The 24,833-nt window shown below is 36.2% G+C and overlaps 2 protein-coding genes across 16 annotated transcripts in view; one reads left to right on the top strand and one right to left on the bottom strand.

Annotated features, from left to right (window-relative positions):
- Positions 1-24,833, bottom strand: part of LOC139959008 (ras-associated and pleckstrin homology domains-containing protein 1-like) — an 84,410-nt gene that overhangs the window by 28,159 nt on the left and 31,418 nt on the right. For 10 of the 12 annotated variants that reach the window (XM_071956490.1, XM_071956501.1, XM_071956499.1 and 7 more), the window contains 5 exons: positions 12,122-12,154; positions 4,704-4,804; positions 3,877-4,422; positions 1,542-1,697; positions 966-1,125 (listed from right to left, as the gene is read on the bottom strand). In XM_071956490.1, the coding sequence (XP_071812591.1) occupies positions 966-1,125; positions 1,542-1,697; positions 3,877-4,422; positions 4,704-4,804; positions 12,122-12,154 (996 nt within the window). The remainder of the gene's footprint in view (positions 1-965; positions 1,126-1,541; positions 1,698-3,876; positions 4,423-4,703; positions 4,805-12,121; positions 12,155-24,833) is intronic. The other 2 variants (XM_071956492.1, XM_071956498.1) reach the window with 1 other exon arrangement.
- LOC139959012 (uncharacterized) overlaps positions 12,652-24,833 on the top strand; it is a 46,163-nt gene continuing 33,981 nt past the window's right edge. For 3 of the 4 annotated variants that reach the window (XR_011789942.1, XR_011789940.1, XR_011789941.1), the window contains exon 1: positions 12,652-13,043. The gene's annotated coding sequence lies outside the window, so the exon portion shown is untranslated. The remainder of the gene's footprint in view (positions 13,044-24,833) is intronic. The other variant, XM_071956506.1, reaches the window with a different exon arrangement.

Below are 24,833 nucleotides of genomic sequence, written 5' to 3'. Positions count from 1 at the left end.
TGCTAAAGGATTGCTTGCTCAAGTTTTTACTCTAAACAGTTTTCAAGTGTCACATACAAGGGTTTCAAGTGTCACATACTCACCCATGTAGAGATCGGGAACCTGCTCAAGGATTGCTAGCTCAGGTTTATACTCTAAACAGTTTTCAAGTGTCACATATTCACAAGGTTTCAAATGTCACATACAAGGGTTTCAAGTGTCACATACTCACCCATGTAGAGATCAAGAAACTGCTCAAGGATTGCTAACTTGGGTTTATACTCTCAACAGTTTTCAAGTGTCACAGACAAGGGTTTCATGTGTCACATACTCACCCATGTAGAGATCGGGAACCTGCTCAAGGATTGCTAACTCAGGTTTATACTCTAAACAGTTTCAAGTGTCACATATTCACAAGGTTTCAAATGTCACATACAAGGGTTTCAAGTGTCACATACTCACCCATGTAGAGATCAAGAAACTGCTCAAGGATTGCTAACTTGGGTTTATACTCTCAACAGTTTTCAAGTGTCACAGACAAGGGTTTCATGTGTCACATACTCACCCATGTAGATATCGGGAACCTGCTCAAGGATTGCTGACTCAAGTTTATACTCTGAACAATTTCCAAGTGTCACATATTCACAGGGTTTCTAGTGTCACATACTCACCCGTGTAGAGATCAAGAAACTGCCCAAGGATTGCTATAACCAGGGTTTACACTCTCAACAGTTTTCAAGTGTCACATACAAGGGTTTTAAGTGTCACATACTCACCCATGTAGAGATCAGGAAGCTGCTCAAGGGTTGCTAGCTCAACTTTATACTCTAAATAGTTTTAAAGTGTCAATTACAAGGGTTTCAAGTGTCACATACTCACCCACGTAGAGATCAAGAAACTGCTCAAGGATTGCTAACTTGGGTTTATACTCTCAACAGTTTTCAAGTGTCACATATTGACAAGGGTTTCAAGTGTCACATACTCACCCATGTAGAGATCGGGAACCTGCTCAAGGATTGCTAACATGGGTTTATACTCTAAGTGGTTTTTCTCTATCATCATTGAGGTTACTCCTCGACATGACATGGTCTCGTCCAGAAACACTGTCTTTGAGCTTCCATCGTCTGTGAACACCCGTACTATTAGCTATGAAATAGATTTTAAGGAATATTTAGTCACTTTGCTGTTACTCAAAAAAATATGATAAACATAAAGAAACTGCGCATAAATATTTCAACTCAAAACAGGATCACAGTTGATCAAAATAAGACACTAAACTTTGTCCTCCAAAAGAAGATTACTGAGTATAAAGTTATTAAAGAACTTGATTAGGTCCTCAACACTTCGTCATTCGGACACTTTTTATAGTGGCATTGCAAACACAGTTAATACCAATTACATAAATATGTTAACAATTTTTTACTTTTATCGCAATATTTTGAAATGAAACTGGGCTTGTCTGACAGCTCCATTAATATGAGATTTTAGTATTATAAAATAATTTTTTTTATCAATATCAACTTAAATACCTGCTGAAAAGTGGAAATTAACACACTCTTTACCTTTTGGATATTTGCTTTTTTCAGTTTCTCCAGGGCTATTTTGATTTTTTCCGACTTTATCTTGGATTGCCTCTCTTCCTCAGAGAGGGATGGATCGTTCTCTAACTGGTCCTCAATTTCTTTTAATTTGACCCTCACACTCTTGGAAAGGTTAGCCTGCAAAGAGAACATCAACAGCCAAAATGAAAAGCATGAGATGGAGATTATGCTTCTCAAGAGAAAGAAGGGACATATCTGATCGAAGGGTAAAGTTTGCCACCGCCGTTTAAACGTTAAACACAGTACCACATCTCTGCTTATCCTATGCATTTCCTACAAGCTATGTTAAGAAAGGTCATACTGAAACAAGAATAAGGTCTGCACTGACAACTAATAAATTAATCACTTTCATAAACCATACCAAACTAATCAACATCACTGATGAGATAGGGGTTCTCAATAAATGGTTAATGAGCCAACCCCAGTCCAAGCTTTTCTCTCGAAACATGGCCCGCAAAAAAACCAAAACATTTCAGCTCAAAATCTTGCATTAATTGGAATATGGATCCTTATAAAAAGCGTTCTTAGCTTTGAGCATCATTCTACATGCCTACCCTGCCCATTGGTCAACCTAAATTTAGTGAGATTTGGCTCTCTCTGGCTGTATACGCTAACCAAATGTTCTCTTCTCTCTGGCATTCATAGAAAAGTAATTGAGAATCCCTGATGTGCCAGTAAATGTTTTTTTTTCGTTAAGCCTATCACATTATAAAGCTCGTTAAGGGATAATTACAGCGATGATGGCTTTAATTATAATTTATTATTAGTCAGGCCGAATGCTTTTATCTCAGGAAAATTACCCAGACACCATGCTGGGGCATCATTAAGATACGTTGCCTGTTAATGGTTTTCCGTTACTTGAATATTCAAAAAGGTTTGACAATTGAGGGTATCTCTGGTTTGATATTAGAGGCTTTTCTTGTTTTAACACTTTGTGTATTCAGAGAATTGCAGAACGTCTACACAATTGTGTTTTTGAAACGTTCACAAGAGCAGCTAAACATGAACAAGGTCTAGTCATCATAGCTCCTTCATTAACCAGTACTACGGTCGAGTGCATAAGGTAGGTGGCATTAAAGGTAATGAAACCTTGCATCTGGGAGGCCGGTGGGTTTGAGCCCTGGATAAGGGAGGTGGCATTAGAGGTAATGAAACCTTGCATCTGGGAGGTTGGTGGGTTTGAGCCCTGGATAAGGTAGGTGGCATTAGAGGTAATGAAACCTAGCATCTGGGAGGTAGGTGGGTTTGTGCCCTGGATAAGGGAGGTGGCATTAGAGGTAATGAAACCTAGCATCTGGGAGGCCGGTGGGTTTGAGCCCTGGATAAGGGAGGCGGCATTAACCTAGCATCTGGGAGGTATGTGGGTTTTAGCTCAGGATAAGGGAGGTGGCATTAGAGGTAATGAAACCTAGCATCTGGGAGGTCGGTGGGTTCTAGTCCTGGCCAGCCATCAAGGACACAACCATGGTTTTCTCATCTGAAATGGTCTTCCAAGTCGTAAAAAATACAAAATGTTTATAAACCATAAAAGGATAGCCACTCGACATGAGCTGTAAGCCATTCTGCATCTCCCACCTGCACGTGTGGCTGCTTAGTATTGTAAAATAACTGCTTTCTGTCCTTCCAGTCACAGAAAGGTAAAGATGTTATGAGCCAAACCTATTAGCGTCAACCAACTAGTGATGGCTAAACTATACTCTGTCAACACTGCCTGGGACAGTCCTGTAGATTAGTTTGACAATTTAACCCTACAATATTAAGGGGACTGCCGTGTTTGAAACATACTGTCTCGGGACTTCCATGCAACAACATTAAGTATCGTATAACTTCTGAATATCTTGCGTCAAGTTACAGCCACAAGAGATGTTCACATATCGCAATGCTCTCACTTTATCACAGAACAGCTATCAACATTTCAAAACCTATCTCTAAGACAATTTCATAGCAGCAGAACTTACAGTAGCCTAACAGTAACAGCAGGTAGAATTTAATTAATTTCCAATTTGAAAAGAATGAAGAAAGTTTTGGTTACATTGTGGATCAAACAAAATGTTATCATGCTTTCAGGTGTGACAACCAGATTTCAATTCTGTGGTCATTTACCCCTAATCCTGTCCTGGCCAAAAACTCTTTTTGGCCCTTTTCAAACAATTTTTATCATTTGCACAGATCATTTCTGTTGTTCACTAACTTTAAGACACGTATTAATTCCAGTAATAACAAATCAAAACCCAGCTGCCACGATCTACATCACTAATTAGTTTCTACATTTCAATTATTTAGACTTTGCACTCACTGGAGGTGGCTGGAAACTTGGACTACTCGGAGACCTTGGACTGGTTGGTACGGGTGCTGGCGAGCTCGGTGTTACTTCTAAGAAAGGCATTTGCGTCGTTACGGCCTGGAATTGAGGCTCTGTAGCTTGTCTGGGAGATGGAAGTGAGTGGGTACTCGCTGTCCTGGTCGAGTCCAGCGAGGCTGTGTCATCGTGGGTGCTCTCCGAGATGGTAGTCGAGGAATTTGATGGTGACACTGATAATGGCAATGACTGAGGTACTGGCTTAGAAGACAGTGAAAGCGGTGGAGGGGGAGGAGGCGGGGGTGGAGGCGGAGCTGGCATACTTTCTCCGTTTTCCGTGTCCATAGACGGGGGTGGAGGAGGTAAGGGAGCAGAGTCACTTTCTATCAGAGAGTCCTCTTCAGGAGGGGGCGGAGGGAGGTCATCGATGAATGCACTACCCTGCTCATCACCTGGTGGTGGGGGTGGAGGTGGGGGAGGGGGAGGTGCTGCCTCATGTGATGATGTAGACATCGAATCACTAACAGTTGAAACAGCCTCAGTCTGAAAAGCAATAGTAAGAATAATATCGATTTGGTCAGCACTATATTCCATTTTAAAGGAAACAACATGAATGGCAGTGACTCTTTATTTTTGTGTGAAAATTATCTTCTTCAAATTTTGATAGAGCAATGGGAAATTTCAGAGATGATTTTTACAGATGAAATTACAGATGAAATTACAGATGAAATATCTTTTGGAAAACATACATTTTCTATGCAATGAAAACATCCATTTCGTATAGAAAAAGATGATAAAGAAGATACATATTCTTCGTAGCTCACTTTAGTAGTTGGTTGGGAACCTTTCCAAATCTGTTCTTGTAAGCTCTGTTCCATCTCACACAAGTCACCCAGCAAAGCATCCAGATCAACATCTTGCGAGTCTAAGACGGAAAAAAAAGACCAAAAAAACACTTTTAAAAAAACTTTTGATTTTCTCAATAATGCAAATATATATATTGTTGAAAAGACTTTATAACTATCTGGCATTGAAATATGATATTATGCTCTTATGTTAATATTATCTTTATATACATTAAAAAAAAAACGATTACACCGTGTGCAGTTTCAGACTTTCTCAAAAACTGTCTGTAAACAAATACCTACCCAGCTATATGAACACTCAATATCAACATTTTTTTCTTCTTTGGAATAAAGATAAGTTAAATCTATTTCTGTAGAGAGATTGAAAGGACACTTTTCCAGCAATTGTTGTGCAAAGAGCTGACATGCCTGCATACCAAGTCCTAATTCTGCATCAGGTGAGACAGACACAGCAGGCTTCGATAGGTATCACATTAAATTTATGTAAATATTGCCAAAGATACCTCGGCAAATATGCTTAAGTATATGCCCGTGAGCTTCTTGTTTTCGGTCAGCTACTTGAAAGTCTTTTTATAGCTCCCATTACTTGATGAATTAAGAGGCATTTTACTGTCAAGCCTGTACTTGAAAGCAATAGATCAATTTGTAATAATAGGTGTTGACTTTGACACCAAATGCAAAATGAAAATTGTGATAATTGTATTTGTAATATATTGAATTGAATTCATGTATTTTTTTTCCCATTCCTCCTTCATTACAATTGATGGTGTACATTAAATATGTATTATTTTGTCTTTACTTGGAAACATGAAAGGCATGATAGAAGCCGAATGAGACAAAATAATACATATTTAATGTACACCGTCAATTGAAATGAAGGGGGAATGGAAAAAAATACATGAATTCAATTCAATATGTCCCAAATACAATTATCACAATTAACATTTTATCTAACATGTACTCTGAAGTACCTTGGTGGACGTTATGGAATATGTTTAAAGTGTCAACATACCTTCTAAGCTTAGTTGCTCATAATAAACAAGCAATTTAAAATGTGTTAAAAAGTTTCAATACTGGAAAATTTCAGTTGTACATTTCTTTGTATGGCGTTGAATCTTGCTCCTAATTCACTAAAGAAACATATTTGACATCATGTTTACAATTTACAACCATATTACTAAACAGCCTTTCTTCCACACACATCACACACTAAATGTAATACCTGTTGGTACAGAATATCGATCGGCCAGTTTCATAATAAGCAATAAATCAACAGATGAGACCGTGAATTCCTTCACTTTCTCGATGAATAACCCCAGAAAGTTCCAAGTAAAGGCAAAATTACTTGGCAGAGCTTTGTGAAAATTTATAGCTCTGCTAACGATGTAATGTGTGACTGATTTATGCTGTACTACAATTTCTAAGTAGTCACATATTTTGAGAGAGCTAGTGGTCACAAACAATTACCTAACAACATACAGTATGCTGTTCATGAATTTCTGTGGCTTACCTAATCATGCGCTTGTTAAACATTTCATATCACTTGAACATGTTCAGGCATATGTTTTACTGGACCAGCAGGAACGATCTTATCGTATAGAAAAAAATAACAAACTTTGTCTTGCTCTAAGGTATTGGCCAAGGGTACAACCAAGAACAGAGAATTGGGAGAGTGGGAGTTTCTAGAGGATGGGGGAAGGGTGAGAGGGAGAGGCAAGGATAACGGAAGAGGGAGTCAAATTTATTTGTCAGAAACACAGATGGAATTGTTCAGGATGCAACATCAAAACAATTTAGTACAACAGCCCCACCCATCTCCTTCTGTACTAGTTTCCTGTTTGGGTTCAGTTTTAATACTCAATTATCGCAATTTCAGGTCGAATTGGACACAGTTCACTTAACTCTTAGAACAGCCATTTTGGTCATGTACACTCCATGCCAATTTCATGTAGGTGAGTGAATTGTTGAGTGTCATGAACGTAATTCACTTCTCTTGCACGGCATGGACTATAATTATCTTAACGAATTACACCTTTTTGTTAATCTTAGCATAATTCATGGTAATGGCTTCACATTTGAACTCTCTTGTTGGTTTGATGGAAGAAACATTTCAACAACTGCTTTCACCTGAAAGGTCTTTATCATCGTCATAATAATTTCATATAAAGAAAAACAAAGAATGAGCAAAAATATAAAAAAGCACATTTTGAACCTGCGATGAAATAAACTCTTGATTTCAAAAATAAAATTCACAACCACTTAAGCTTTGCTATCAAAAACAAAACTTACAAACAGAAAAATGAATACAGACTATACTATTTAGTTACCAAATTTCACAAGTTATTTGAAATACAAGGTTACCTTCTATCCACCGATAAATTTGATGAAAGATGTGCACACTAAACCCCCCTAGACAATCAGACTGAATCTGTTGCACACAAACAGATGCTGAGCTACTCTCGTGTGTGTGTCATTTTTTCAACGATCGCAGTACACATTCCTGTCACATAAAATATTCATAGTCTGTGACATTGGTTGATAACCGGCCTGTATATTAACCCATTATAATCGGCTTCTCTAAATCATGCATACCAAGCATTCACATGAATCGTGTAGTAAACAAGTAGGCAGTATGCAGTATGTTAAACGCATCAAAATGTCACAATGGAGCACTTACTTACCGATTAAAGGGATCATAAAAGAAATAAAACCCAAACAGGCACTTAAACAAATCATGAACATTTAACTGAGACACGCATCATCTTTTCCTTGAAGTGCTTGTCGTGTCTAGTCGAATGAGGAGCTTTGCATCAAACTGGAATAATAATAATCGACGACGAATTAGACTCGATGTCAATATTCCATACATATTTTATACCTGAATTCTCTGATGTTTTTACCTCACTGCGATCTGGGGGAAATCTCTTAGACTTCTGTCTTATTATTTATAGCTACTGCAGCTACACGCAAACAGACACCTTACCGTGAAGTACTTTGCATTATTCCTGTACTTGTCATTATGCCGTCTGAGGCCTTTTTCCTCTGACAAAATGGCTCAATAAACTACTTCAAAATGTGGATATATTTGGTATGCAAGACCAACGGATGTTTGGAATATGTTTTGGGCATGAGTGAATAATACAACTAAATTTTTATACCAACCGATGCCAGACAGTTACTGAGATACTTTGCTCCCTTAAGAGCTGTACTCCACATGCAATATGCCAGGCATCAGTGCAGGTGCGGTTTGCCTTGATCGACCAAGCATTATCGACATACAGATCACGCACAGCTGGGTATCTGAAGCTGTACGGGTGCATGTAGACCTCTGTATAGTGCGAATTACACTCAATTATACTCAACCGTTTTTTTACTTTATTCCATACATACAAGAATATTAATAAAAATAATTTATATTTATATGGCACTTAACATAATTAAAAGGATTATCTCAACGCACTTTACATGGGATTAGAGTAAAATCTTAAAAGGTACAAACTATAAGACATGTGGCACTTACCGTATGCACTACATAATTCAACCATACATTCTTTTGAACGTTGTTACAATTTTCAACGTCCACAGTACACACTACATAATTCAACCATACATTCTTTTTGAACGTTGTTACAATTTTCAACATCCACAGTACACACTACATAATTCAACCATACATTCTTTTGAACGTTGTTACAATTTTCAACGCCCACAGTTCACTGCATGCTTCAGTCAGTCATGCATACACAAGCAAGCAAACACACACAGACTGTTTCAACACTCCTATAGACCTATTATTACATACATTTTTTACCCCATCATTGCTGTCAACCTGTTCAGACTGTATGATATGTACTGTATGTAAATGTCTTGACAATCTTGTGGCAGCTATAACTAATCTATGTTTAAATGAATGTCACACTTAATCCCAAGAGATGTACTTGCAACTGTATGTATCTGAGTGAATTTACTGTAAACATCGCCATATGGAAGATAAAGGCTACAGTTCAATACCTTCTAGTATGTGATATTAGATCTGTATTGTCTGTATGTCTCATAGCCTAATACTCATTATTCTATTAAATGTTAGACGAACAGAGAGATAAATACAACAAAGCATACTTCATTTAAATATTAACCAATAACAGCAAAATACACCTGTGTCTCTTATTCTTCCCTAGTCTATGCAATTTTTTGGGGTCTTTTTTTGTGTGTGAGGTGACAAGTGCCTTTCAACTGTCCCCTAAATATGAAACTGTGGAAGACTTGGTTTTTGGGTTGTTTTTTCTTTTTCTTTTTATCTTCACTAATCCTTTCCACATATAATACTAAGAAGTGTTGTTGGGCTACCATATGTCACACATTTTCAACAGAGTAAATAAACGATTGTAAACTACAGTACTTCACTAAAGTGATGGTAGCTCCTGCAACCAGTTGGTACGATTTTGTAACAATGTACCAAAACAGAGGAAGCCCATGTTATGTAATGGTACTGTACTTTCATGCCAAACTTCAAAGCATTTACAAGTACTGTAGGGACAATATCAAGGCTTCCGAATTAACTAGAAACAGGATATCATTCGTAGTACTGCTCAAACTGTCAGTACCACTGCTATGAAGTGACCTATGACCTGATCGTTTAAGTTATGAATTATTCATGCAGCCTTCATGCAAATCAGTAACAAGTGAACCGAGATTGTACTATACAGATGAACATATGTCATCAGATGGTACTACCATGTTCATTCAGATAGCAACGTCCCCCATCAGCAGCTAGAGTAGCGTTTCCCCTGACTCTGGGAACTGGAATTGCGCAAATAAAACCATGCATTAGCATTTAAAGTGGGTTTTTTTTGTACCATTTATCAATTGATGGGAATTGTCCAGGTTCATGGATATATGAGAGAATGATTTTCAAAATCATTAAATGTTTTGCAAGTATGGTGGCTCAATAGGGACATGAAAAAGGAAAAAACTGAGATAAAAAGTCAAAATTTTGAGATTTGGGGACACTTATTTCCCCCCCTATGTCCCTATTAAGCCACCGTATGCAAGCACTAGTCAAAGAAAAAAACTTGCAAATTTTAAAACTCAATATAATTTCTGTAATAGCCTATTTAAGTTATCTACCTTTGTTTATAAATATTAAAGTCATATCATGAAATGAGCTAGCCTCCAGAACAATTACGCCCAAACAATTTTCAAAACAGGAAATTGAAATAACAAGCAATTTTGTATTGTGTAAGTAAATAGAGCAAAAAAGCTCTTACTATGGTGATTCTTACAGACAGTCTATCACAATATTATTTTCAAGCAGTTTCCATTTCCGATAATTCTACGTATAAATAATAATTCAAACTTTCTATTTTCAGAATATTTTTGGTGGCAATTTCAAGGAGTATAAATGTAACAACAAAAATTTGTCATTGTGATAGTCGTCTGGCATTTCGCAACTTCCATTTTTGCCTAGCTAATACTAAGAAAGCAGGAGTGCAGTTGTGGTGTGGAGATCGGTAAGTGATGAGGGAACCAAACTTTTTAGTTTAATTGTCCCTGTGCGCTATGTCTCAAAAGGCAACTACATTGTAGCATAAGCAAGTAAATTGAACGGAATACTATACATGTGCTAATAGTTGTCAGAACTGCCATTTTTCTTTTACAGATTTTCAACAAAAAGTTCTTACCAAAACAAAAGGACATTTCTTCTTGTTTTGAAAAGTAAATTTTTACAAGGAAAGTCAGCAGTAAGTACAAAAGTGAGAGCACCTACAAAGATCTAAACATGGTATCAAGTATGAAATAAAGAAACAGCTTTCTGCAACAACAACAAAATCCAAGAAAGGCAATTATTATAGTTTTAAAAGATTTGAACATTGACCATAAAAAGATGAATGAGATCAGTACCAGCAGGCAAGAGTAAGATGGCGAGATTACATCTTTCCCATCAAAATGAAATCGTGTGAACTCTGTACACTGAACTTGCACTTTGACGTTGAAGAAAGTGTGAAGGCTGGAAGGCCTAAATTATCAAATTTTGTCAAGTGAATATTATTAATAACCTTGCCGTGCTAACTCATTGCGAGTTGCATACATGAATTAATGATTTTAATCAGAGTTGGTACAAAAGAACACCATAGATAACTCAAGGATGGAACGAGGAGATTGGGCAGGCAGGGAGGGAGGGGGGGGGGAGGGTGTTAAGAATACACTACTATCTCTGACATAAACTTGACACATTCAGTCCATTTAAATATCACACACTGAAATGGCTATAAATCAAATTATAGATCTCATGCATTTTAATATTCTGCCACCAAAGTCTTCAGGTTTTCATATTTTTTTTCTCTACTGTAAATCTCTCTCAAATATAAAAATCCAACAATTTAAAAGTCAATCAAACAGATGCATTGATAAAAAGTAAAAGGAACTTGCACTGAGAACTAATACATGCTTTATAAATACAACAAAACTCAACAATTTTATGAAAAATGCAAACATTGTTTTTAATATTAAAGATAAAGAACGATGCAAGACAAAATCACCACAAATAAACTGGAAAGGACTTTGATATTCAAGTTAAAATAGACAATTTAAATTTGGCATCTGCTTTGCTTACAAATCACACAAATAACACAATTTTGCATTCTTCAGCTGCAGTAGTTTGCTTTATAAATCTAAGGCTCCTGTAAGTAAGAAAATGATCGTTATCATCCTCTTACTACTCCCGCAAAATCACTTTGTTCAAAGAGAGATAGCGGCCATATAAAAGTGCTTGAAAATTGAGCTTTTAATGCTTTATCTGTGATGTTTGGAAATTTCTAAATAAAAGAATTAAATTCAAAGAATAAAGTGCTTGCTTATCAAGTTGCTTTGCCAAAAGTGCTTAAAAATAGAAAAAAAAATGCCTGTGGCTTCTTTTCCCCTCTCTCTCTCCTTTTTAGGAATAAAAATGCATATTTCAAAGTTCAGCCAAAACCAGCTGGCAAAAAGAAGTTTCAGTAAACAAATGTTTGCTTTTTTGTATAAAAAGAACTACAGCATAAATTGTATAACGCTTTCTGTGCTTTTTGGAAAATGGTCACATAAAATTTTATCTATTTTCAAGAGCATTTTCTTGACTCTAAGCACCACTGAACATTTGCTTGACTTTGAATATTAGGTGCTATATCAAAGAAAATTGCTGGATTGATTGTTTTTAAAATATTCTGAAACAAAACACCACATTAATCAATAACAGTTATCTCTAAGACACAGACATTTGTGCAGACTGCAAAACAGAAAACAAATACAAACATTTTGCTGAAGTAAACCCATTCATGCATAATTCTGCAAAAGGCACAAATTCAACAAAAATCGGGAGGTTTTTCCGTAAGCCTTACCTTCGTCCTCAAAAGCTTGAAGTGATTTGGAAGCTAAATAATTCAAATTAAACAAACATTTATGAATTATTTATGAGGGCAATTAAAGTAAGAATAGATTAGTCAATAAATATTCATGAGTTACATCTGTATTACACATTGCACGGCCGTATACTACGGTATGCTACATAGTAGCTCTGGAGATAAAAATACATAGGAAATGAAAACCAATCTAAATGAAAATAAAATGACACTATTTTATCTAATCCAATCTAATCTTTACACAAACTGTGAGCTTCATGACAGCCGGCACGGTCTATAGACCGAGATTATGAAGGACTGGACCGTAACGGTTACTTACGCAGGCAGAAAGTCAATCCAGCTGTAGCGAGACACGATTTGCATGCAATATCAGCTTCCATTATGGGATGTACAGTGCTGTACATACTGGTCTCACCATTCAATTGATGCAGTTTTCATTAATCCAGTAGCATTCCTTAATCCAGTTTTAAAATATATCAAGTCTTACTTTCCTCAAACAAAAGTACCGAGATACTTAAGACTTAGTGTAATGAACTATATCTTTGCCATGACAAGTATTGACGTTTAGTGCCATGTAAACATGCCTAGAGTACAAAACCCTGTTTGCTGTTTTGTTTTGAAAAACTTGTGTACTTCAATGCCACCAGTACCAGAATATCAGGTTTCATCGTAAGTAGTATTTGATACCATTTAACATAAAGTAAATCGAGTGAGGGTTTGAAGTACACAAGTCTGTTTTACTTACTGCTTCGAAATTCCAATTTATATGGTTTATCATCTGTGCCGGACAATAAGCGAACAAACATGAATTGTTGGAGCATCGGTCAACCCGAAATGTACAAGATGTCTCCATCTTTATAGGAATATATACTGGATATGGTTGTGTACAGTATCACCTCCGGTATGTATCATATTAACTTTAACATTCCATGACCTACAGTATGAAGTAAATTTGCTTTCATTACAGAATTATAGCTTTGACTGTAAAAGGACAATTTTGTTTTATACACAGGTAGAGTGGGTAGTAAACTACGTTTTTATACACAGGTAGAGTGGGTAGTAAACTACGTTTTATACATAGGTGCAGTGGGTAGTAAACTATGTTTTGTGGGTAGTAAACAACGTTTTATGCACAGGTAGAGTGGGTAGTAAACTACGTTTTAAACACAGGTAATTAGGGTAGTAAACTATGTTTTACACAGGTAGAGTGGGTAGTAAACTATATTTTATACACAGATACAGTGGGTAGTAAACTATATTTTATACACAGGTACAGTGTGTACTGTAGTAGGGATGCACCGGATATCCGGTCCGGCCGGACTATCCGGCCGGATAGTGAGAAATTATCCGATTCCGGTTCCGGCCGGATATTTTTCAAAATCCGGCCGGATCTTTTTCAAAATCTGCCCGGATCTTTTTCAAAATCTGGCCTGAATTATTCCTTAAAAAGGTGTTGGTATTAATGTAAACTATTTCCAAAAATTAATAAAAACATTCAAAGTCAGGAAAAATTAGGTTTAACATGTTTAATTTAATTTTCTCAATGGTCTGACCCACTGTTTCTAAAGATCAACCAAAATAATACAACTACTGTAATAATATGAAGCTATATACAAAAAATACAGTTTGCAGTGAAATCATTTCTTGCAGCCTTCATCAGTTTAATATTGTGCAGTTAAAATAGACCATTCATATACTTATCAGTCAAAATACTGTTCCATTGAATCTTTACTTTCCCATTATTCATTGTTGGCATTCATGTTTTCTCTGAATTTTTATGTGTGAAACAATCTCTTATATGGTCAGAGAGAAACACTTGCATGAAATGAAATGTCCAAAATCCAAACATGTGCATTAGGACCTTAAGAAGTCAAAACAATGGATCTTTTTGTGGACCACTGCAGTCCATTTCCTGTCTAGAAAGCTGTCAATTGTTACTCGTTGTTTGTGGTCATGGCAATATGCAAATTGTAATCTTGGCACTTTTATAAATAGATGAAGCAACGGACTAGAAGAGTTTCCACTAAATGGGGTGCCAGTCACAGAAAAAACAGTATCTAATTTTCTCACAGAAAGAGATATCTCTTGTCACCATGAAAGTTCCTAAAAGTTCATGAAAAACCTAAATCATTAAGTGTTCTAATGAACATTCAATTCCATTTTAAAGGATAGATAAAAGATAGATAAGAAGTTTCTTCCACTTCTGGAGAGATGCAATGCTTTTTTTTTTTTTTTTTTTACAGATAATATTGCAGTGTAAAAGTTTGTTACCAAATAATGAATAATAAAAGACAATTCTTCATCCTGATATTAGTGTTACTACAACAATTAAATAATCTTTTTATTCAGTATAAAGTATGAGATTTGTAAAATGTAGCTTCCCGTTTTAAAACAAACTTCATAGGTAGTATGCAGTATTTTTCCAGCAAACAAATTTACATACTGTATGAAGCTTGTTGACAATTTTATTGTACAGTAGATATTTTATTAAAGAATGTAGATTACACCACATCAAGTCATATTTAATCTCATAAATGGGGTCTTAATTACAACTTCTTTATAATATGCGTATACCTCACCTAGGATTTGCTCCTTGTTTCATACTTCTACTTCTTATTAATGATTTTGTTTTGTGTAATGAAAAAATCCGGTTCCGGCCGGATGTCATGTACTATCCGGCAAAATCCGGTTCCGGCCGGATCCAAAAATTTGGATCCGGTGCATCCCTTTACTGTAGTAAACTATGTTTCAGAAAAAGATAAAGTGGGTAGTAAACTATATTTTATACACAAATACAGTGGGTAGTAAACTACGTTTTATACACAGGTACAGTGTGTACTGTAGTAAACTATGTTTCATACACAGGAACAGTGGGTAGTTAACTATGTTTCAGAAAAAGATACAGTGGGTAGTAAACTATATTTTATACACAAATACAGTGGGTAGTAAACTACGTTTTATACACAGGTACAGTGTGTACTGTAGTAAACTATGTTTCATACACAGGAACAGTGGGTAGTAAACTACGTTTTATACACAGGTACAGTGTGTACTGTAGTAAACTATGTTTCATACACAGGAACAGTGGGTAGTTAACTATGTTTCAGAAAAAGATACAGTGGGTAGTAAACTATATTTTATACACAAATACAGTGGGTAGTAAACTACGTTTTATACACAGGTACAGTGTGTACTGTAGTAAACTATGTTTTACACACAGGTACAGTGGGTAGTAGTGCTAATTACACAATGTTTCTTTCCTCATAATCCGCACTCTTGAACTGAACTTCTTGAGTTTATGAAACTGTGTGCTCACAGTGGTTTGAATAATAGAAGGGAAACCGGACAAGTTGGGTGTGTCTTATATACAGATTTACACTAGATCATGTATAAACATTTTACAATGAGTTGAATGTAAAGCAAAATGTAGCATAGATATGCATTGTTTTGTTGAACTACAGAATATATAGAAATATAGCATTGATATCCATTGGTTTGTTGAACTACAGTATATACATGTAGCATTGATATCCATTGTTTTGTTGAACTACAGAAAAAATATAGAAATATAGTGCATTGATATCCATTGTTTTGTTGAACTACAGTATATATATAGAAATGTAGCATTGATATCCATTGGTTTGTTGAACTACAGTATATATATAGAAATGTAGCATTGATATCCATTGTTTTGTTGAACTACAGTAAATAGAAATGTAGCATTGATATCCTTTGGTTTTTTGAACTATGTACAATATATATAGAAAGGTAGCATTGGTATCCATTGGTTTGTTGAACTACAATAAATATAGAAATGTAGCATAGATATCCATTGGTTTGTTGAACTACATTATATATAGAAATGTAGGATTGATATCCATTGGTTTGTTGAACTACATTATATATAGAAATGTAGGATTGATATCCATTGGTATGTTGAAGTACAGAATATATAGAAATGTAGCATTGATATCCATTGGTTTGTTGAACTACATTATATATAGAAATGTAGGATTGATATCCATTGGTTTGTTGAACTACATTATATATAGAAATGTAGGATTGATATCCATTGGTATGTTGAAGTACAGAATATATAGAAATGTAGCATAGATATCCATTGGTTTGTTGAACTACATTATATATAGAAATGTAGGATTGATATCCATTGGTTTGTTGAACTACATTATATATAGAAATGTAGGATTGATATCCATTGGTATGTTGAAGTACAGAATATATAGAAATGTAGCATTGATATCCATTGGATTGTTGAAGTACAGTATAAAAAAAAAAATTAATAGATCTAGCACAGAACTAATTACATGTAGGGAGAAAAATAACATTCTGCATTTTAATTAGCTATTGTTTTCTTAAAATGAGAGCCTTCAGACTTAAGCTTAGTCATGTATAGTAATAGGCTATAGCTAAAGTAAATACAATGCTAAGAAGTATACTAGTATTTAGAATCATGATAACAGGAAATGTCAAGAGGAAACAAATGCTTGGACGAGATCATGAAGCAAAATTTAGTTACAAGAGATGTAGTCTAAAGTTGACATTTGGGAAGTATTCTGCATATATATACTATATGGTTAACAATTATTTTAAGGAAGGAAAAGCAAGAAATAGATACATTTTGATCCGCCGGGATTAGAAGAGTTATTTACACCCACTTGTATCAAGCTCAGTATGATACGCTGGTGGTTTAAGACTTTAATAAGTGTGCCAAAGTATTTTATAACATAGCAGACATGAGCATTTCAAAATGGCTTTGACAAATCATTCAGCTTTAATTAAACAGTTGAGCATGGATACGTTATACGAGAGCGTTCTTGTTTACCGTTAATATATAAGTAGGGTGGGAGATACTTTCTCTTTCATGAACTATTAACTACTTAAAGCATCTAATGGGTTAAAGGAAACCCCTAAGAGAATATCTTTGGAATTATGAATTTTTACAAGACTAGTCTGCAAGAAAATAAGCATCATTTTCAATGTTGTCGAATTGATTAATCCAATAGTTAAAGAAAATTGTAAAATTGTGTGATCCAATTACACAAGAAGTTCTTATCCCACAAACAAATTTAAAATATTTCATTGTTTCCCTTTATGCTTCATTCCTTGTATAAATTTTGGGTGGGACAAATTTAAACTACTTCCTGTGAGGTAACTCTTTTCTTAAAGTGATAAAGTACACACACACCAACCAGTATTGACAAAAAGTTCACTATGTACCTTTATAATTAAAGCCAGTCTCATATTGTATCCATTTGTGTGTTATCGTATGGGATGGTATGCAGTAAGAATGTAAACACGACCAAAGGATTAATTGTTCACATTTTGAGAAGGAAAGGATGATCCATTTTATAGCGTGAAATACTTGGGAACTCCGGGATCAGAACCCGAGATGGTGATCTCACTTTCGGAGAGGAACCTGACCCCCCCCCCCCACAGGGAACACTCTTGAGGGTCAGAGGAACAGAGTTCTCTGGCAATCCGAGATCTCTGGTGACTTGAACTCATCTCTTATGCATAAACACAGACAGGCGCAAGTCTTAAAAGGGGGGGGGGGAGAGGTAGACCATAATACTAATACCTAATCAACTGATTTGTAAACAGGAAAACAGGAAAACAGGAAAACAAGATCCTGCTCCCCTCTTGCATTCTCATGTGAACAAGGCCGTTGACTTCTAAAACGATGGCCGACGGAAAAGGAAATAAACTAGAGATTCGCTGGGTAGTTGCTCTTTCACTATTTTAAAAGGCAAACCACTAAATCTAGTAAACCATTACGAGAGATCTGTTTAATGAGTTACTATCATCACACCTTACAACTTAATTCCAGTTGAATTGCATCACGGTAATTAAAACCTGTTTGTACAGTAGCTATATATAGTCACATGTTTCACATTTGTCAAAGTATACATTGATATTGAGAAGGCTGTTAGGATATAGGGGAAAAAACCCTTCTGTTTCGATGGCAGCTGAGTATGTATGTAAGAATATTGATTATTTTGAGCTAGATACAAGCACACATCGCTAGTACTACAGTATATATTTCTCAATAGAGTCAATGACAGGGAGTGGTTCTGTGATGTCATTCCAAGACTTACTCAAGTCAATTTAAACACCTTAAGATACTGACACACTTTTCTTTCCTATTTTGTGATATATGCTAAAATGGTCACACAAAGTTTAACAACTAGTTACAAACATTTTAACCAGTTTCTTCACATTACCCAAGCATTGGTTTGTATTCTAGAAGGATATTAATTATTGCTGCAATTGTTTATTTACTTCATTTTTCGGTCTCCTCTGTCATTTCTGTATTTTGTGTTTATTTGTTCATATTTTCTTCCTACAGCACTTCGGATTTCTTTTGTATTTTACGCTTTATATATAGTCTCATTATTAATATTGTTGTGTTTGCAAGTTAACAAGATAACATATAAAATACAATCACTCCACTTCAAAATCTGAGAACAAGTTGGAGAGTAACTACCTCAGGTGCAAGCAACTCATCTAGGCCTCAAAATTCAGAATATCTACCGGCTAAATGCCAGTGGATTTTGCCATTTGCCAGTAGACAACAACAGTCACTTGCCTCTATCAACTGAGGCGGTGCTATATATACTTCAGGAAAATGCCAATCAGAACTTGACTTTAGCAAATATTATTATTATTATTGTTTTTTTTTTTTAGCATTGGCTTTTCCGTTATTAGCAAGTGGCTAAAATTGTCAATTTCTAGGCCTGAAAACTAAAAGCAATGTCACGTATGCAGACAGTTAAAAGGGAAACGAAAGTGGCCTTCAACTGTTCCGCTCGTAATTATCCCTCCTGCCTGCCAAACTGACCATCTTCATTAATACAACCCTGGAAATTTCTTAATACTGAGAGACCATAATAATACCCCTTGCTGTCTTCTATTATGCTAATTTAATCATTAGTAAAACCGATACCTTAGTCATTTCCCTTCCCAACAAACACTTCAGAGTAATAGAAACTAGTATGCCTGCTTTAGATGTACTGTAGTATGAGATGGCTTTCAGAATTAACATTACTTACAGGACTTAATCACACCTGAACCATCAAATATTATTTTCAACATTTGAATTTAAAATCATTTCTACCATAAAAAAAAGTCTGCTTTGAAATGTTAGGTCTATAAAAATGTTGTCAAATTTTATATGAGAAATCATCTTGGAAATGGTGTATAGTGTTTCTGGATTAAATTGGCATTAATAACTTGTTAATAAAGGGCAGAATCACTAATCAATTGTTGAAGATTTAATTTCCTATTCCACTTTAAAAGTTTAAAGGGATGAACTATTTATAGCTGAGTCTGTATAAAGACAGTAATTAACTAATATACCATAGCTATAAATGGGGAACTTAACCACAATGGAAGCTATAATTTATTTACACAATTTACACTGGTAGTAATTAATCAATGCTTCTAGTTTTGCTCCTAGAATTGATAATAATTCATTGTAGTGTGCTATACACATCACAGTCACCTTACTGCAGTATATTTACCTCCACTACAGAACAACACAACCAAAATGGATTTCTCCCCCCCCCCTCCCCCAATTATAAAAAAAAGTAATTTCCATTGTCAGAGTATGCAATCCTCCCTCCCCATCCCCCACCACAAAATATACAAACCATAGTGTTTTTTTTAATCACCTCTCAGTACAATGTTTATGTATTAGCCATCCAAAAATTTTCCAATGTACCAACCATCCATACTCCATGAAGACACATGTTGTTGTCAAAAGTCCACCAAATCACCAATGAATATACCCTGAAAACTTCAAGTTCACTCCTACGAAACATGTTAATAATTGCTTCTGTAGGTTATAAATTCTCTCATCTCGTCTCATACAGCCCACATTTATGAATCCCTGGCGTTTAACAAACATTCCATTTTATAGCCTACAGGTACCTTGTGAACCATTTAGTGTCTTGAAGGGATATTCCAATGGCTGAAATTCATCAACCAAATCACTTCGAGCATATTCCGCATCTTAAGAGTATGTCAAACCATTGAGCCTCTTGTAATGGAATTGCATTATTCTATGGTGTCATGAAACACAACAAGTCTTGCTTATAAAATATGGTGATATATTTACCTGTCTTCCACTCACGATTGTACTTTCCAATGTATGTGAAGCCTTTTAAATAGCTACCTATCTAACCTCATCTCTCCCCTCCCCCCCCCCTACTTATCATCCTCCTCTCCCCCTCTCTCTTTCAGGCTGTAACCCATCACATTAACCTTTCATTTTTGGAGATATTGATACTCTCAATATTTGACTTTCATATTTGCCTCTAACCATATTGATCAAGGAATCCTTCCTGTGTGTTGCTACAGTATGTTGAGAAAATCAAGTATGGTTGAACAGTCTCAATGCATGCATCAAAGAGCTGGTGAACAGTTCATTTAATTAGGTTTGTTAGTCTATGTGATTTTAAAAATTTTCAAAACATTTCCTCCAAACGTCGATCCCTTGATATTTTGAAAAGTCCAACAATGTCAACCAAGAAAACAAAAAGTGAGTTTGATGTTATTCAAGTCATCAAAGCTTTTCTGGTTTTCCATAAAGAAAAAGTAATATCAATATCTCAGAAATATATTTAAGAAACTGAACCAGCCAACCATGAACAAAAAAATTGGGTCAAAAGGAAAAGCTGCAGTAGCTGTAAACTCTTCTGCAGCAAAGCTGATCTAAGCAATATCAAACAATCGCCTATTGTGTGAGACTGCGCACCTGCACAACAGATACATCCTACCTATACAGCCTGGCTGCAGGATGCTGCAGCCCCGTCAGTGTCCTACTTTAATGGGTGTGAAGACTCGCGCAAAAAGAAACGTCTAATGCCGGTAATCTGACCTAGTTTCGAATAAGGTGTAACAGAATTGTTAGACACCACCATCGATCCCAGAAAATACACACACACAGCTTGCTACCATCGGTAATTAGACACTAGTGTACAGTCAGTACATACAGCTACGGTCGGTACCCACAACACAATGTACATAGCAGCGATGGATATGTCAGGTCTAGATAAAAGATAACAAGGTATCACGTTTCATTACTGTCTGCATTTTGTAGAGACAAGCAGAAAACTTCACTTGCCAGCAACGGAAAGTTAAATTTTTCCGAGCGCGGCACTCGGTTTTGGGCGAGTCTTCAATGCCTTTAACCGATGCCTTAGCAACCTTACTAATCAATCTGTAATCATATCACGCTAACATTTGGCAGAAACAATGCTGGTTATCGCTACATATACCCTGAGTCTGCAGTGTCTAGTCTTATGGTAAAAGTACTACAGTACAATGTATGATGTAACATTCTTAAGGTGCAAAGTAAATGATGCTGGCGGGAGAAGCCCAGGTCAATTCTGTCTCATCATTATCAAGCAAGTTTCATCATTGAGAAATTTGAGATCACATGTATCAAATTAATTAATTTAATTAAATAATTAATTAAATTAAATAATTAATTAATCTCAGTACTGACCGTGTAAGACTGAAAGTTAAACAAAGTAATTTCTCTTTCATTGTCACGTTATGTATTTGACAGCAAAATATGACAGCGATAAAAATTTTCCGCCCATTTGAACTGAATTGTCAACACAGTCATCAGTTTTGCAGTTTTGACACTTTCTAATGGCTACACTGTATATAATCCACTCGCCGTGTCCCAGCATTGTTCAACTATATTCGGAGCCATTGTGACTTCCTCTTTCCTTGTCAGCAAAATTCCTTTCCTCAATTACTAAAACATTTCGCAATCTATTTATCTCTCATCTTCTCTGCAGCTTTCATATCAGCTATACATGTACATGTACAGTTTACATGTGAATAAACACTACTCTATTAGTATAGGACCATATCATGTACTGTATGTGAAATCAGGGAGAACTTGTGAAAATGGGGAAGGTCTGTACAAGTTTTCACCAAATCTATTCATGGAAATTAAAACAAGCACTTATCATTGTGGATGTATTAAGGGAGAACTTGTCTAATGAGATGTGTGTGTATGTGTGGGTGTGTTTGTTTGTATTCTGACCGAGGACTTGAACAAAAGATTTCTAAAGAATCACCACATCCTCAGAATAATTCTATTGTATAGGGTATTGTTAAGGTTAGAGTACGTGGATTTGAACAATGGAAATACAATGGGGTCCTCGGTCTGAATGTAATACAAACATGTGCGTGCGTGTGTGTGTGTTCAACTGCACTTTACAGTATATATATACGACCAGAAAGAACACTGAAACGAATACGTAGATCATGTACTAATTAAAGGAGTATTTTCATAAATGTGATATATGAGTTTTATACATTCCTACTGATGAATAAACAAGAGCACTTTTATTCAAGTAGATTCTTCACATGTAGTATTATAAACAAAAACTACAAATGTGTCTCCTCGACTACTGTAACTACATCTAACTTTGCAAGCATCATATCATATGCCTACTGTACAAGGTTTCCCCTGGTATTCATTCTGTGAGGTGGCTGCCTCTCAACAATGTTACCAACATCGCCATCTCACTGTTTCAGAGAAGGAATACAAAAATGCAATCCAACTTTTTTAACAACCCATGCCATCATCTGACATTGAAAAATTGGCTTTGAAACACTAAATTATAGCAACAAAAAAGTTCTTCTGCCTTATTTAACATAGCAGCTTTTATCTAACTTATTGTTAGGATGAATGACATTTGGATGTTTAACAACATTTTCTAGGTGACCATTCCCCCAGACCCCCCCCCCTCATGTATGCCCATGCCCTCCAGTGTCACAAACCAGTTACTGTCTCTCTAACACGAAAAATCCAGTGAAATCCCTGCTGGGCTACACATGTGTATTATATATCTTTAGAGGGAACTTACATATGACATCGTTTGAGTGAAAGTGGAGGCGACCATGCCCCCACACTACCTCCCCTCACCCCCTCCCCCAGCTATGCTCACACCCTCCAGTGTCACAAACCAGTTACTGCCTCTCTAACACAAGAAATCCAGTGAAAACACTGCTGGGCTACATGTTTATTAGATGTATCTTTAGAGAGAACTTACATATGACATCCTTTCTGTGAAAGGCGACCATGCCCCCAGACTACCTCCCCTTCCCCCCCCCCACAGGTAGGCTCAAGCCCTCCAGTGTCACAAACCAGTTACTGCCTCTCACACAAGAAATCCAGTGAAAAACCCTGCTGTAGAGCTCTACATATGTATGAAATGTATCATTAGAGAGAATTTACATATGACATCATTTGAGTGAAAGTGGAAGTGATGCCCTGCAGACTGATATAGCTGAACTGGCTCTACTGTACATTAATAATGCACAATTACACTGTTAATTTGAGTGCCTATATAGTGTAGTTTACTGTACGCACAATTGTTTAGAGGGGTATTCTATTATATACTAGTCTCTTTAAGCTATACAGTTCATGACCTGTAGGGAATAATGTACTACTGTACATCCATTCTACAGTACATAGATCTGTAATTGCACTTTATTTCATAAAACTGAATTTGCAATTTTTTTTTTGTCATACAAAATCTTAAATTATGAATATTCTGCACATGCATGTACATACAGTAGGCTCTACCTAAACTACACAAACAAGTTTGTATCTGTACAATCTGGTCATTTGACACAGGTTTTGAACAATGATACCAGCTAATGATAGACTATAACTACTGACAACTGATAGCACAAAATAATATACATTACAGGAGACATTTATCTACAGAATATACTTTATTCTACAACAGTGCTCACAGTATGCTGTTACTGTAAAAAGTTATTTGGAGCAAATCCAGGGAGTTTTTTTAGATCTTCCCCCCCCCCCACCTCCTCCCTCTGCCTTCAACCTCACACAAAATAATGAAAGGTAGTTATTAGCTTGCATTTTGACCTACTAATGGACCTAACTAATTGTTTTTATGATTTAAAAGTAATTTTATTTCCCGTTGGGAGAGAACCCCCCAAACATCTCGGACATGGCAGTCAGCTTCAGCCAGCTCAGGGTCAAACCCCTCATTTGGAAACTGCCTGGCTGCGATTGCATGATATCTTGAATTTCATACTGCTTTTCATACCTTAATGGGCCATACATCCTGTTTGCATATTAATATCTAGTCTGCACTTTGTCTGCTCAGCTTTGCATTATATAAAGAGGGAGGGGGTAGTAAGGGCAGTGGCTGAGTGTCCATACAGTCAGGGGGGGGGGGGCAAATGCCCCCCCTGACGGACTCAAATGGACTGCTGGCGCCCTTTTCAGTTTTTTACCACTTTAAACTTATTCGCAATTATTGACTTTTGCTCTCATCTACCTATTGACATTTGTCACATTTTGTTGGTTTAATTTTCTGACACCTACTGTATTTATTCTTCGTTTATCTGCAAATTAGCAAGGCCCGGTAAGGGTCATTTCCGGCGATCTAGGGAGTATCTTTTCTCCAATTCTGTACGCTCCACGCCAACCTGTGGTGGCTCTCCGCTAAGATAGTGTCGAAAGCGCCCCTACAGACCATTCTTGCCCCCCTGACCAATACCCCTAGCTCCGCCACTGAGTAAGGGTGAGACCAGGACAGACTACCAAATAGGTACAGTAGAGGCTAACATCGAGAAGAAGGGTTAGCACAGTTGACCTAATTTCTGTATC

This window comes from Apostichopus japonicus, chromosome 18 (assembly GCF_037975245.1).
Source record: "Apostichopus japonicus isolate 1M-3 chromosome 18, ASM3797524v1, whole genome shotgun sequence".
Lineage (NCBI taxonomy): Eukaryota > Metazoa > Echinodermata > Holothuroidea > Aspidochirotida > Stichopodidae > Apostichopus > Apostichopus japonicus.
This window is presented reverse-complemented; position numbering and strand designations above follow the sequence as displayed.